Here is a 15,456-nt window from a genome sequence, read left to right as displayed (position 1 = left end):
AGGTGACAGGTAAGGGGTAAAGGACCCCTGGACGGTGAAATCCAGTCAGAGGCGACTATAGGGTTGCGGCGTTCATCTCACTTTCAGGCCAAGGGAGCCGGTGTTTGTCCACAAACAGCTTTCTGGGTCATGTGGCCAAATGACTAAACCGCTTCTGGCGCAACAGAACACCGTGACAGAAACCAGAGCACACAGAAACGCTGCTTACCTTCCTTCCACAACAGTACCTATTTATCTACTTGCACTGGTGTGCTTTAGAACTGCTAGGTTGGCAGGAGCTGGGACAGAGCAACAGGAGCTCACTCAGTGGCGGGGATTCGAACCGCTTCGGATCGGCAAGCCCAAGAGGCTCAGTGGTTTAGACCACAGCGCCACCCTCATCCCTATGCGACTGGATAATGGAGAGCTTGAAATGTGTGTGTTTCAAGATCACCTTACCCCCATGGCTTCAATCTGCAGAACTGGCACTCTTATGGGTGTCAGACAAGACTATTTTCCACAGTTGTAAGAAGCCAGTCTTTTAGTGGGACAGCAACTCCATGCTTGTGTTTTTTGTGGCACCTGCTTAAAACATTTTAATTTCGGCAAGCCTATCCCAAAGCTGAGATCAAAGCATGTGCCTTTTTTCCGCCAGCTGATGCTTTTAATTGTCTTTTGAATGAACGCCTGCTTTTCACAGTCTTTTATTGATCGTTTTAATGCCTTGCTGTTGTTGTTTTGTAAACCGCTTGGCAGCTTCATTACAATCAAGCAGTATATATATATATTTGTTAAAGGAATTATAAAGAAATAAAAATATTTGTGCCAGCTGGCCCGGGCAAATGAGAAATGGCAAGGTCTTCCCCACTCACTCACTCCCCCCCCCCCCAGAGGCGATTTACCCCACTGTCTCCTGGCTATTTCTCGCAGCAAACCTCCAGGTCATTCTGTGAGCAAGAAATTGGCCGGCGGATGCATGTCTGGATGCTGTGGCAACCCATCTAGGCGATGCAGATCTACAGTTATTGAATGCAGGGATGTGTTTGTGATGTGCCCCATCCTAGAATTTTGGCATTAAGAGAAAGTCATTACCGTATGCAAGAATGAAGGAGTTGGTGCTTTTGCAGGGGACAGCAGCTGTTTCTGAAGCTGAGCGCAATTCCTGCATTCTGAGAGTTTGCCCTGCACTGCCGTTGTGGTTTACAGCCTATATTTATTCTTGAGCACACGAGCAAAGTCTGTCCTGGTAGGGAACTCCTCTCAACCTGCCATCCGACACTGCAGAAGGAAAGACGTTTAGTCTGGCCTTGGTGAATAACCTTTGATAATTTGGTACCGCCAGGTTTTTAATGTAAGGTGTTAACTTAAAGACATGCCCATATTGTACTCCTACTGCCAGCGGACTACAGGCTGCGTGTGATCGAGATCGCAAGTCACTGTGTGTATTATCCCATAATCTTTGCTTTAACGTCTTTAGGCGCCTTCCTAACCCAGGTAATAAAGTTGGGGGGGGGTATGTGACAGACCAATAGAGGTGGCTTTTCTAGCCATGGTTTCCTGCCATTTGCGGACAAACTCCTCATTGGTCAGGTGTTGGTACAAACCCTTCCCTAGATCAAACACCGAAATCCTGAGCCAATGTTTTAGGGCAGCCCACCACGCTTTAGTTGAAATTGGGCATTCGCCAGCTTCTAACAGCAGTATGGAGTTGGGGACACAGTTGGGTACTTGCAGCAGAGATCGTAGATATTTTGCAGTAGGCTGTCTGAATTGTGCATTGCTTTGTAACGATTTGTTGGGTCTCTGGACCGTAATAAAGATTGATTGATTGATATTTATTCTCTCCATTCAGGGGGGAGAAGGCGATCCTGGTCTATCTGGTGACATTGGAAGGAAAGGTTCAAAGGTACTGTGTGAACACACCAAGGGGAAAATGGGAGTTTTGCGGCGCTTATCACCATGTCCTGCCCTGCTTGCAACTGAGGGGGCCTGACTTCTCACTCCCCCTCTCCCCAATTAACTCGTTGTTTATTCCTCTTCTCAATCTTCACAACATGCCCTTGGCTGTTTTATTTCTTCACTTTTCTGTGCTGTAGGTGCATTTCTTACCTGTCATCCGCCCTAGGAACCCAGGGCAGGGCACAATAAGCTCAAGAAAACAGTAAAATGAAAATCTCTCTTAAGTAGTAAACAAAATAATCACAAAATATCAACCATGCCATAAAACTTTAGACTTCTATTTCTGCACAGAAGGGAGGGCAGACATAATTGCCCCCCCCCGCCGCCATTTTATGCTCACAACAATCCTGTGAGGTGCGCTGGTCCCATGGGTTACCCGAGAGGCGAGGTCCAAGTCCGGTCCGTGGTCAAAGGTGCAACATGGAGGCAGTCCGTAGTAGCTGAAGCTGGGTGCAGGGCAGGGAGTTGGGTGAAGTCAGGAACATGCTTACAAGCAGGGAGCCAGGGTGGGTCAGTTGCTCTGGTAAAAAAAGCAGGACAGGGTGCAGGCAGGAACTAGCAACCAACAATGTTGCTCCCACAACTTGGGACTGGGGCTGGCCGGCTTTTATCTGCCCTGAGGCATAGGGCAGCCCCGATCCTCAAGTGACTCGCCTCTCCTGGCCTGGAGGCGAGCACTCCTCCTGCGGGAAATTAGTTCCCTCCACCTCTCTGCCCTGAGCCTCTGCAGCTCAGGAGAGGCTGGAGGGTTACTGGACCCAGAGGCAACCTCAGCCTCCTCTGACGGGGCTGAGAGTGGAGCACCTGCAGGCAATGGGTCCTCCATCACCTCAGGAGCCAGAGCAGACTCAGCTGGGGCCTGCACCTGAGGATCCAGCACAGGTGAGGACCCTTCAGGCTCAAGCCCCAGCCCCGGCTCAGCTGGTTCTGGAGGCAGGGAATCCTGTGCAGGCTGGGATCCCTCAGGTTCAGCCTCCGAGTCCGAATCCCAGGCCATCACAAGAGGTAGGTTAAACTGAGAGATAATAACTGGATTGAGATCCTTCACAGTGAGGGTCTGCTCTCATTGTACGTCTTCATTGCCTGGTCACAATTTGTCCTCAGGGTTTACGTGGGTTGCCAGGAAGGACAGGACATCCAGGAGCAGATGGAATTAAGGTAAAAAAACAAAACAAAAATAAAGTCTATATATGTATTTAAATGGGGGTCCACCACTGTATGTTGTTTTTTCTTCCCAGCAGTCCTGGGTTTCACCTGAAACCTGCAAAGAACCTAGTGTGGCCCTATCTTAATGCCTAAAAGGCCGCCCCTATCTTTAGGCAGAGTGCAGTGGCTGCCTCAGGCAGCAGATTTTGTGTGGCACATTGCTAGTTGTTTAATTTGAAGTTGTTGATTTTGGGGAAATGTCTTGGGTTGGCCCTGTTGCAGATATTAATATTGTGCAATTTGACACAACTAGATGCATGAAAACTGACTCCTTTTGGAAAGGAAGCCTTGTCCAGACCCATAAAGATATTATTCAAATTTTACTAGCAGAACTCCTCAAAATACAACAGAAAACATCAAACGATCCAAAATAGTCATCCAATGTCTTGTACTGTCCAGCACAGGCTCAGGACAGGACACAAAAGCAGTTCCCCTCAGCATGGAGATTTGCAACCCAATTCCTTCATCGTATAGTCTAAGGTTACAACACTCACATGTTAGCTACCAGAGAACCACAACCGGTTAGTTAAGTATCAGCTCAGCCCTATGGAAAATCCACATGTTAAACTTTTAGTAATATACCTGTAGTCATGTTTCATTTCTGTGTCAATTAAAGCAATTATACTTAACAGACCTTAAATATCTGCATCTTCCTCCCACAGTCCATCTTCTTTGCAAATACAACCAAAATGAAAGAAAGAGCATCAGATCACAAGAATAAACCATCAATCCTAATTTAAACATATACAGTAATATAAGCAGTCCACGTGCCCCAATATGTGTGGCTTTGGAGGGGGGAATTTTTCTTATTAAGTTCTCTTAAATATTTACCATGGCGCAGGGACGCGGGTGGCGCTGTGGGTAAAAGCCTCAGCGCCTAGGGCTTGCCGATCGAAAGGTCGGCGGTTCGAATCCCCGCGGCGGGGTGCGCTCCCGCTGCTCGGTCCCAGCGCCTGCCAACCTAGCAGTTCGAAAGCACCTCCGGGTGCAAGTAGATAAATAGGGACCGCTTACCAGCGGGAAGGTAAACGGCGTTTCCGTGTGCGGCTCTGGCTCGCCAGAGCAGCAATGTCACGCTGGCCACGTGACCCGGAAGTGTCTCTTGAGTGAGATGGGCGCACAACCCCAGAGTCTGTCAAGACTGGCCCGTACGGGCAGGGGTACCTTTACCTTTTACCTTTACATCCCATGGCTTCACTGTCAGCCAGCGCCTCACCACCCCCACCCCAATTTGCTCTGTTTAAAATCTAGCCTGAGGAAGAGTCCTGGTGACCTCAAAAGTTGGAGCACTATTTTGTGACGTAATAAAGTGCCAAAACATTTAGAAGACACAGACCCCCCCCCCAAAAAAAAAACCCCACTTGTACATGTGTGCAAAAAGGACTGGCTAATTCCTCTGTGTCTCGTTCCATGCACAGGGGGAAATTGGTGGCGTTGGGAGTCCAGGGACCTCAGGTGCAGATGGGCTTCTGGGACCCAAGGTGAGGTGCAAAGCTTTTTTCAAAAATAATAATAACTGTCTGCTATCCGGTGGGTAATAATAATAATAATAATAATAATAATAATAATAATTTTTTATTTATATCCTGTCCTCCCCAGCCAAAGCCAGGCTCAGAGCGGCTAACGACAGTAAAAATAACACAGTTTACATAAAGTCACAATCAATTAATTGAAATACGTTCTAAAATCAATTCATTCTAAAATCAATTCAGAATCAAATTAATGGCAACCATTGGGCTAGAGTTCTATGAGGATTACCAAAGGAGAGGGTCAGACCGTGCCTTGGCCAAAGGCCTGGTGGAACAGCTCTGTCTTGCAGGCCCTGCGGAAAGATGTCAACTCCCGCAGGGCCCTAGTCTCTTGTGACAGAGTGTTCCACCAAGTCGGGGCCAGTACTGAAAAGGCCCTGGCTCTAGTTGAGACCAATCTAACCACCTTGAGGCTCGGGACCTCCAAAGTGTTGTTATTTGTAGACCGTAAGGTCCTCCGTGGGACGTACCAGGAGAGGCGGTCCCATAGGTGTGTGTGTGTTGACTGCTGGTTCTCTTAGAGAGAAGCAGCTTTGGGAAAGGGCATTTGGAAGCAGAGAAGTGTCTTGGGGGAGGCATGCTTAACCCTTCCCTATCCCGCTTCTTTTCCACTACTACTGCACCCATTCACTTAGCACAGGGGTCAGCAATTTTTTCTACAGGGGGCCGGTCCACTGTCCCTCAGACCTTGTGGGATAGCCAGACTATATTTTTTTTGGGGGGGATCCCCCCTGACTCTCCCCTCCCGTCTCCACAGCACCGGACAAGCCCCGGTGGCTGCTTGCTCGCCCCTTCTCGCCCTGATCTGGCCACAGTGATCCATGCAACAGTCACCTCCAGGCTTGATTATTGTAACTCACTCTACACGGGGCTGCCCTTGAAGCTGACCCAGAAACTCCAGCGGGTGCAGAATGTCGCGGCGAGGCTCCTTACGGGGTTCCTTGCCACAGGATCACATTCATTCAGTGCTTTACCAACTACACTGGCTCCCGATGGAGTACAGGTTCAGGTTTAAGGTGCTGGTTTTGACCTTTAAAGCCCTATGCGGCCTAGGACCCACGTACCTATGGGACCGCCTCTCCTGGTATGCCCCGCGGAGGACCTTAAGGTCCACAAATGACAACATTTTGGAGGTCCCAAGTCACAAGGTGGTGAGATTGGTCTCAACTAGGGCCAGGGCCTTTTCAGTACTGGCCCCGACTTGGTGGAATGCTCCGTCACAAGAGACTAGGTCCCTGCGGGACTTGACATCTTTCCTCAGGGCCTGCAAAACAGAGCTGTTCCGCCTGGCCTTTGCTTTGGACTCAGTCTGACCCTTATGTTTCCCTCCCCTTACGGTTTTGATGAGGCTGCATTTTAAATTGCATCTTAAGCTGTATTTTAAATTGGGGTTTTTTTCCTATTATGTTTTTACTGTAATTTTACTGTTGTTAGTCGCCCTGAGCGCGGCTCTGGCCGGAGAGGGCAGGGTATAAATAATAATAATAATAATAATAATAATAATAATAATAATAATAATTAATTACCTGTGTCTTGCAATCGGCAGGGGCTCTCAGTGGCGGCAGAGGGACGATGAGTGGTGCAAAAGGGCTGGCTCTGAAGAGGGGCTGCTTAAAATGGCGCGCAGTGAACTGTGGCTCAACAAAGCCCAGCCCCCTTCCTCCTCTAGGCAGGGCGGGGAGAAGCCAGGAGGAGGGAGGGAAGGAGGGAGGAGGCGCCACCGTGGTGTGTTGGTAAATGGCACAGCCCGAACGATCAGAATCCCCACGGCGATCCATGCGGTGATTTCCGGACTGTCTGCAGGCCGAATCCAGAAGGCAATTGGGCCGGATCCGGCCCCCAGGCCTTAGTTTGCCAGCCCATGACTTAGCAGAATTCCAGAGGCATGTTTGTGAAGGGAAATGAGTCATTTTGCAGGGAAAAGTCATTTTGCAGCAGGGAGTCACAGAAGAAAAGCGGTGGGTGGACAAGGGTTAAGCACGCCCCCTCAATTACCGTATTTTTCGCTCTATAAGATGCACCAGATCACAAGACGCACCTAGTTTTTGGAGGAGGAAAACAAGAAAAAAATATATTCTGAATCTCAGAAGCCAGAACAGCAAGAGGGATCTCTCTTGCTGTTCTGGCTTCTGGGATAGCTGCACAGCCTGCATTTGCTCCATAAGACGCACACACATTTTCCCTTACTTTTTAGGAGGGAATAGTGAGTCTCATAGAGCAAAAAATACGGTACTTCTGTTCTTCACATAACCCACTTCTGGATGTGTTTTTCCATAGAAGGAACAACTTTTAAGGATTTCAATGCACCTTTTTTAAAAACGGAACTTTCTGCGGTGTCCGGCCCCACTTGCTCCTCCCTGTTTATCAGTTTGCTTGTATGGGTTTATTCCATAATGGTTACAGCGATCTTTGGGCTTTGCCTAGGGTGAGCGCGGAGAGTCTGGCACAGACGGACCCAAGGGAATTTCGGGGCAGAAAGGAGAAAAGGTCAGTGCTGCTGAAATCATGTTGCAAAAGGTTATTTAGTCCACCGACATCTATCAGTCATGGTTAACAATGTTATATTCTGATGCTCAAATATGACTATCCTTTTTTTGCAAGGCAAATGCCAACTTTTCCAAAGAAGATTTCCTTTGGGTTTTGGCCTCATTTGGCCTTTGTTTTGCAACAGCAGCTTTAACCCTTGCTGTGCTGGAAGCCCCACCCCTTTATTCCATACGGGAGCAAAAAGCATGTGAAGAAGAGAGGGAGATTAAAACCCACGCTTCAAATCCACAGTCATGATAAAGAGTTACCACCTACTATTTAGACTTCCTAGCCTCCCAATAGAGGAACGCTACTCATGGTATGTATATGGGACATGGGTGGCGCTGTGGGTTAAACCACAGAGCCTAGGACTTGCTGATCAGAAGGTCGGTGGTTCGAATCCCTGCGACACGGTGAGCTCCCGTTGCTCGGTCCCTGCTCCTGCCAACCTAGCAGTTTGAAAGCATGTCAAAGTGCAAGTAGATAAATAGGTACCACTGCGGTGGGAAGGTAAACGGTGTTTCCTTGCGCTGCTCTGGTTCGCGGCTTAGTCATCCTGGCCACATGACCTGGAAGCTGTACGACGGCTCCCTCAGCCAATAAAGCGAGATGAACGCCGCAACCCCAGAGTCGGTCACAACTGGACCTAATGGTCAGGGGTCCCTTTACCTTTACCTTTTAAAAGAATGGGGAGCCATTTGATGTCCTATACTTCCTCATTGCATTGAGTTCAAGCATCTTCAAAGCCCATGAGACCTTTGGTAAAGGCTGTTCTCCAACTGGAGCGCTCGCAGGCCAGTGTTTCCCAATTGCCGGTGTTTATACTACATTTTTTAAAGATTTGCCTTGAGAGAGTCTTTAAACCTCTTTTGTTGACCACCAGCATTACGTTTTCCATTTTTAAGTTCGGAAGAGAGCAGTTGCTTTGGAAGACGATCATCAGGCATCCGCACAATATGACCAGAAATACACTGCTTCTGACAGAGGAGGGAAGCCATACCCTCCAAGGTTATTAGCTCTTGATAGCCTTCTCCAGAAGTTCAACCTTCTTCCTGTTTCCTTGCTGACTGTTTCTGAGCACACCACATTTCTCAATCGCTCTGTTTGTGCAACATCTCTCTCTCTCTTCATAATTACATCGAGAGTCACTGGGGTTCACTTGTACTAAATGGGAAAGTCGGCCTTTCAAGAGCAGCCCATCTATCTTCTCCAGGATTTCCCAACTTAATCAGCCAGCCCACTGCAGCCCTGCTTGGTTCAGTCATTCATCTCCTTCCCCCTCAGGAGGCTTCTACCTGCCAGGGGTGGTGTCATCATCTCTGAACACCGAGCCTCCCCCTTTGAGATGGATAGACTTTTCTATTTATAGAGCCAAGAAACACTCTTGGGGAACAGGAACTTATTAAGCTGGAGAAAGAAGGAAGTTTATTCATCGGCCTGTTTAAATCAGGCTTCCTCGAGCTCGCCCCTCCAGATGTTTATGGCCTACAACTCCCATGATCCCTAGCTAGCAGGACCAGTGGTCAGGGATGATGGGAATTGTAGTCTCAAAACATCTGGAGGGCCGAGCTTGAGGAAGCCCAGTCTAAATAATTTGCACAAGTCGCCTCCACCAAGCCAGACCATTGCTTCATCTAGCTCAGTGTTAACTGCAGCGACAGACAGTAGCTCTCCAAAGTGTCTCCTGGACTTACCTGGAGATTCTGGAGACCAAAGCTGGGACCTTTGACTTGCAGAGGAGATTCTCAGCCACATTTCCTTGTGGATATCATTCCAGGGGCTGCCTTTCGGTCATGGGCAACACAAGAGGAGAAAGCAATTGATGCAACTCTTATCTTGGGAGCCAGTGTGGTGTAGTGGTTAAGAGCGGTAGACTTGTAATCTGGTGAACCGGGTTCGCTTCCCCGCTCCTCCACAGGCAGCTGCTGGGTGACCTTGGGCCAGTCACTCTTCTCTGAAGTCTCTCAGCCTCACTCGCCTCACAGAGTGTTTGTTGTGGGGGAAGAAGGGAAAGGAGAATGTTAGCTGCTTTGAGACTCCTTCTGGTAGTGATAAAGCGGGATATCAAATCCAAACTCTTCTTCTTCATCATCTTTGTGAAGTGGACTACATTTTGACTGCACAAAGGCCAGGGGTTCTGTAACACACACACACACACACACACCCTCTGAACCCCGCATCTAGGCAACCTGGCGGCATGGCTGCAATCCAGACACTTCCTCACCAGGCAAAAGCGTTGGAGGAGATTGTGGAGCAGGGCTGGTAAGAGGCGCGGTCTAGAGAAAGGGCCAAGGGCCAAGTGTGGGAGGTCCGAAGCACCACACCTGCGACCAGAGCTGCGCAAATGTTATTGGCCCAGAGATGTACAGAAGATAAATTCACTACCAAAGAAGAATGGCAGGTTAAATTGATGGATTATGCCGAAATGGTTGAAACGACGGGAAAAACCAGGAAGGTCAAAATTTTAATAAGGAATGGGGAAATTTGATGATCTGTCTTGAAAAAAACCATTGCAAACAGTTAAAATCGTTAGTAGGATTGGAAAAATATCACTTGTAGCTTAATGCTGAATTTTGGACACAATGGAGATGCAAAAGATTTGGATTCTCATAAAAGATGCAGGAGGAAATGATTAACAATAATCATCCCCACAAAGGGGAGGAAGGAAGTTCAAGAAATTCGTTGCGATCTTGTTTTTACGTTGTATGTTTGATATGTGACTGTAAAATTTTAATCTATATAAAATCTATATAATCTATATATAAGAGGGGCCACAGCTGAGGCCCAAGCCTGAGGTTCTACCCCCTGCTCTGTTTTAGGATGGACTATAAGTTTTATGTTGCATTACAGTCCTTTTTTTATGATCTGAGCCCCGTTGGGTAGATCAGCCCTTACAGGTGAGATGTTGAGATCCTCACAGAGAGATCTTGAAAGCGATACAAATGCTGTATCCTGAGAGGAAGTCTTTGTTCAAACTTGCAGGGCGCCAAGGGGGTGCCTGGCCTGGGAGGCTTCAAAGGACGGATAGGCTTACCTGGCAAGGTGGGTGTCACTGGGCCACCTGGCCTGCAAGGACCTCAGGGTGAGCCAGGAGTACAGGTAAGAGATTTTTGGTGGGTTCTGGTGGTCAGGGTGGTGGAAGCAAGGAAACAGAATCTCCTGCAGGCTTTTGTTTTGTTTTGTTTTGTTTCGTGTTTTGTTTTGTTTTGTTTTGTTTTGTTTTGTTTTGTTTTGTGTTTTGTTTTGCTTTGTTTTGCTTTGCTTTGTTTTGTTTTGTTGAATGCAATCTTTTCCTTAAAGCCAACCAAATTTATGTCAGTGCAATAAAGTTAGAATAGGGACGCGGGTGGACAGGGACGCGGGTGGCGCTAAGGGTAAAACCTCAGCGCCTAGGGCTTGCCGATCGAAAGGTCGGCGGTTCGAATCCCTGCGGCGGGGTGCGCTCCCGCTGCTCGGTCCCAGCGCCTGCCAACCTAGCAGTTCAAAAGCACCTCCGGGTGCAAGTAGATAAATAGGGACCGCTTACCAGCGGGAAGGTAAACGGCGTTTCCGTGTGCGGTTCTGGCTCTGGCCAGAGCAGCGATGTCACGCTGGCCACGTGACCCGGAAGTGTCTCCGGACAGCGCTGGCCCCTGGCCTCTTAAGTGAGATGGGCGCACAACCCCAGAGTCTGTCAAGACTGGCCCGTACGGGCAGGGGTACCTTTACCTTTTACCTTTATGTCTTCCAGCAAATGATGAAAGGATCCTATTTACCAAACACTAAATCTAGTAGATTTAACTGAAAGGCAACACATGAAGATCTGCATCGATAATTGCAAGGCACCCCTAATTATTTTATTGTATAATTAGAAGAATGTTTTATAGCCTTCGAAGGTTGCCTAAGCTTAGAAGGGGAGGTGGCATGGCTGTGATGGCCATGAACGGACCAATGCTTCTGAATTTGCCACTACAGTGAAGTCCATTGCAGTTTGGGGTGTGTTTGTCTTGCATTTAAGATTTGGGGGGGACTGTGTGGTTTATTCCTAGCCTTATTTCCAGTCTGTCAAAGCTGAAACAGGCTACAAGGGCAGCCCTGCAAACAGCACGCCACAGTAGTCTGGAGAGGCGATGGGACCATGGGTCACAGTGGCTAGATCTGGGCCAGGGATGTGGGTGGTCCCAAAGATCAAGAGGAGAGCTTAGCGGCTGCTGTGTGTCATTTGAAAAATAAATGAAAAGAGCAGATGAAAAGTGAACTGGAGGGATGGAGACAGAGAGCGAGAGAGCTGCCTTCATACATGCTTTAAGAGGTTAGGACTTTTATATCAGTGGCAGAAGGTAGTCACACTCTAAGAGCCCTCTAAGAGATCATTAGCCATTCCCGCTTTGGTGCTGATTAGCGAGAGAACATGAAGAGTTTTTCCGCCTCCGCCAACTCTCTCTCTGTCTCTCCATCTCTGAGCCCTAAATTATGAAGGAGAGCATGCAGTGAGGAGCTATAGCCATCAAAGGGCAAGGAGTCCTCATGCCGGCAGTTTATTGATCTCGTGGCAGCGAGCAGAGAGAATGGAGAAGCACCTTTTTCTCCTGTGTAGGATAGCCAAATGCCCTTTTCTCCAACGCAGGTAGCAGCATGTTTGTGTGGTTCTTTCCATCGCAGAACCAAAGGCCAAAAAACTAGGCTAACAGGCTCATCTACGGATGGGAATCAATCGCTCATTACAGTTACCGGCCAATTCTGCAGAAAAACAAACGGTCTGACTCATTGCAACAGTTTAAAACAAATGCATTAGATATACCGTATTTTTCGCTCTATAGGACGCACCAGATGATAGGACGCACCTAGCTTGGGGGGGAGGGAATAAGGGGGGGGGATTCTGAATCCCAGAAGCCAGAACAGCAAGAGGGATCTGGCTTCTGGGATAGCCTCTTGCTGGTCTGGCTTCTGGGATAGCCGCTGGGATAGCCGGTCTAGCTTTGCGCGAAGCCTCCGCAGCTAAGCCAGAAGCTAGAACAGCGAGACGGAGCGCTGCACAGCACTCCCTCTCCCTCTCCCTGTTCTGGCTTCTCCCTCTGACCATTCTTCATTGTCCCACCGCCTCTCCCCTGGCTCTGAGCCTTCTTCCCTTGGTGGCTCCCCAGCTGGTTCCTCTGCGTCCAACCAGTCCGTGACATCCACCATTGGCCATGGAGGTTGCTGATGATGGTAGCTGGAGTCCAATAACCTCTGTAGGGCACTGCATTGTCTACCACTGGGATGAGTGGTCTGGTAGGTCCACTGTTCATCAACTGTCTTCTGCCAATGTTCACATCTCCCAGCATTTGGCTGTGGACATCTCCCCCGAAGGACATTGACTAGTCAAAGTTACAGAGGAGACACTATAGGGCTGCCTTTTCTGTTTCCAGGGCGAGAGGGGTAGAAGAGGAAGGCAACAGCTTTGTCTCAGGGGACCCCCGGGAACTCCTGGCAACAAAGGAGAAGTGGTGAGTATTCTGAGCCCTGCCAGACCTGAGTCCTATGAAATAGAAAACAGAGTGTTGGATGGGATGGCGTGAATGCCATACAGATGTTTGTGTTTGTTTTCCAGACTGTCATTTTTTGGTGGGTGAGAGTCATTCCCATACCAGCCAATCCAAGTTGCCCAATTAAAGTGCATCATGAAACTGTGGAACTCACTTCCACAGGAGGCTGTGATCACCCTTGGAAAGTAATAGAATTAATAATAATAATAATAATAATAATAATAATAATAATAATAATTTATTCATACCCACCCATCTGGCTGGGTTTCCTCATCCACTCTGGGCGGCTTCCAACAAAATATTAAAATACAATAGTCCATCAAACATTAAAAGCTTCCTTAAACAGGGCTGCCTTCAGATGTCTTCTAAAAGTCTGGTAGTTGTTGTTCTCTTTGACATCTAGCGGGAGGGCATTCCACAGGGCGGGTGCCACCACCGCGAAGGCCCTCTGTCTGGTTCCCTGTAGCTTTGCTTCTACAGTCTAGCTGCCACATTCTGGATTAGTTGTAGTTTCCGGGTCACCTTCGAAGGTAGCCCCACATAGAGCGCATTGCAGTAGTCCAAGCGGGAGATAACCAGAGCATGCACCACTCTGGCAAGACAGTCCGCAGGCAGATAGGGTCTCATCCTGCGTACCAGGTGGAGCTGGTAGACAGCTGCCCTGGACGCAGACTTGACCTGTGCCTCCATGGACAGCCGTGAGTCCAAAATGACCCCCAGGCTGCGTACCTGGTCCTTCAGGGGCACAGTTACCCCATTCAGGACTAGGGAGTCCCCCACACCCACCCGGCTCCTGTCCCCCCAAAACAGTACTTCTGTCTTGTCAGGATTCAACCTCAGTCTGTTAGCCGCCATCCACCAAGTGTGGGATAATGCTTGCTTGACGTCTCCTGACCTCTCCACAAGGATGAATGCTCATGGAACAGGTCATCTGGAAATGAGCTTAGTTGGAGCACGTCTGCTGTGCAGTCCTTGCCAATGTGGCAACCTCCAGATTTCTTGACTGCAGCTCCCATCATTCCCAGCCAGGCAAAAGTACTTGGGGTGTGGTCTGGGGAGAGGGGTGTGGCTGGGGAGATTTCCAAGGGCCAGGCAGAGAGGCCTGGAGGGCCACACCTGGACTCCCCAAACTCTGGAAGACCTGTTTTCCGAAGGGCTGTCATTTCAGAATTCTTCCCAATCTGGCTTTGCAACTTGGCTTTCGGCTCTCATTGCCTTGTGATTCTTCTTCTGTATGGACTGCTGCAGGGACAGCTATTCCTGAGTCACAGCCTTGCTTATTTCCTGCGGGCAGCTGTCACTTGCTCCCCACCCCCTTGCCCCTTAACAGCTTTCTGCCAGTGTCCCATCTGCGACTGATGCGATTTGCGTCGCTGCTCTGAGCACCGTAAGCGAGAGCAGATTCAGAAAAATGGACCACTATGGCCTGCCCGTGGCCTTCTGGGGCATCATGTTGCTATTTCTAAACCACAAACCTGGTTAGAATTAGTTGCAGAACCGTTCTCCAATCGATCATGCCCATCTTGGATATCTAATCCTTTCCCCTTCCTTTATTTTCTTCTTTGAGCCTATTTTGATCTGTTTTCCTGTACGTTGGGGCTCCTTCACTGCTAGCAGGGTTCTCTTAATACCGCATTTTTACGTTTATAAGACTAGGGTTTTCCCCCTTTAAAATAATGTCAAAAATTAGGGGGCGTCTTATACACGGATACATCTCCCCCCATTTTCTTAAATCTGAGTCCCCCCCCAAATAGGGGGCATCTTATACATGGGGACTCTTATAGACAGAAAAATACAGTATATGGCATTGCTAACCTCTGTATTGTAATTCCCAAGGGAGCAATTTGATCCTTTCTTGGTATACAGATACTTCACAACAATGAAATGGGGGCAAATCTCGGGGAGGCCAGCCCTGAAGAACTGCTACCAGTCAGTGTGGACAGTAATAATAATAATAATAATAATTTTTATTTATATCCTGCCCTCCCCAGCCAAGGGGAGGGATTTAGCTCAGGGCAATAACAAGCAATAAAAACAAGTTGAATGATTACAACTTAAAAACAAAATTAAAATACAACATTAAAATATTAAAACATTAAAATATTAAAATGTAGCCTCATCGCAGGAGGAGAAAGGAAAAGAAAAAAGAAAGAAAGGGAAGGAAGGGAATCAAATGGGCTCCAAGCCAAAGGCCAGACGGAACAACTCTGTCTTACAGGCCCTGCGGAAAGAAATCAGATCCTGCAGGGCTCTGGTCTCATGAGGCAGAGCGTTCCACCAGGCTGGAGCCATCACTGAGAAGGCCCTGGCTCTGGTTGAAGCTAATCTAACTTCCTTAGGGCCCGGGACCACAAGGGTGTTGCTATTTATGGACCTTGAGGCTCTCCGTGGGGCATACCGGGAGAGGCGGTCCTGTAGGTACGAGGGTCCTAGGCTGTGAAGGGCTTTAAAGGTCAAAAGCAGCACCTTAAATCTGACATTGTACTCCACCGGGAGCCAGTGCAACTGGAAAAGCACTGGGTGAATATGCTCCCATGGCAGGGACCCTGTGAGGAGCCTCGCTGCAGCATTCTGCACCCGCTGGAGTTTCTGGGACAGCTTCAAGGGCAGCCCCGCGTAGAGCGAATTACAGTAGTCAAGCCTGGAGGTGACAGTCGCATAGATCACTGTGGCCAGGTCGGGGCGGGAAAGGTACTGAGATAGTTGGGCCAATGGGTCTTTCATTGTAGTTCTGTGGGAGTTTAGTGTTGATT

The 15,456-nt window shown here is 48.6% G+C and overlaps 1 protein-coding gene across 1 annotated transcript in view; it reads left to right on the top strand.

The window, feature by feature from the left end:
* LOC307224864 (uncharacterized protein) overlaps positions 1-15,456 on the top strand; it is a gene marked incomplete at its 5' end in the record, with an annotated part of 180,555 nt that overhangs the window by 137,185 nt on the left and 27,914 nt on the right. Inside the window, 6 exons of the mRNA XM_079992034.1 lie at positions 1,832-1,885; positions 3,043-3,096; positions 4,563-4,625; positions 7,098-7,160; positions 10,182-10,298; positions 12,587-12,664. Of these exons, the coding sequence (XP_079848160.1) occupies positions 1,832-1,885; positions 3,043-3,096; positions 4,563-4,625; positions 7,098-7,160; positions 10,182-10,298; positions 12,587-12,664 (429 nt within the window). The remainder of the gene's footprint in view (positions 1-1,831; positions 1,886-3,042; positions 3,097-4,562; positions 4,626-7,097; positions 7,161-10,181; positions 10,299-12,586; positions 12,665-15,456) is intronic.

Source organism: Podarcis cretensis, assembly GCF_951804945.1.
Source record: "Podarcis cretensis genome assembly, chromosome: 10".
In the NCBI taxonomy this organism is placed as follows: domain Eukaryota; kingdom Metazoa; phylum Chordata; class Lepidosauria; order Squamata; family Lacertidae; genus Podarcis; species Podarcis cretensis.
This window is presented reverse-complemented; position numbering and strand designations above follow the sequence as displayed.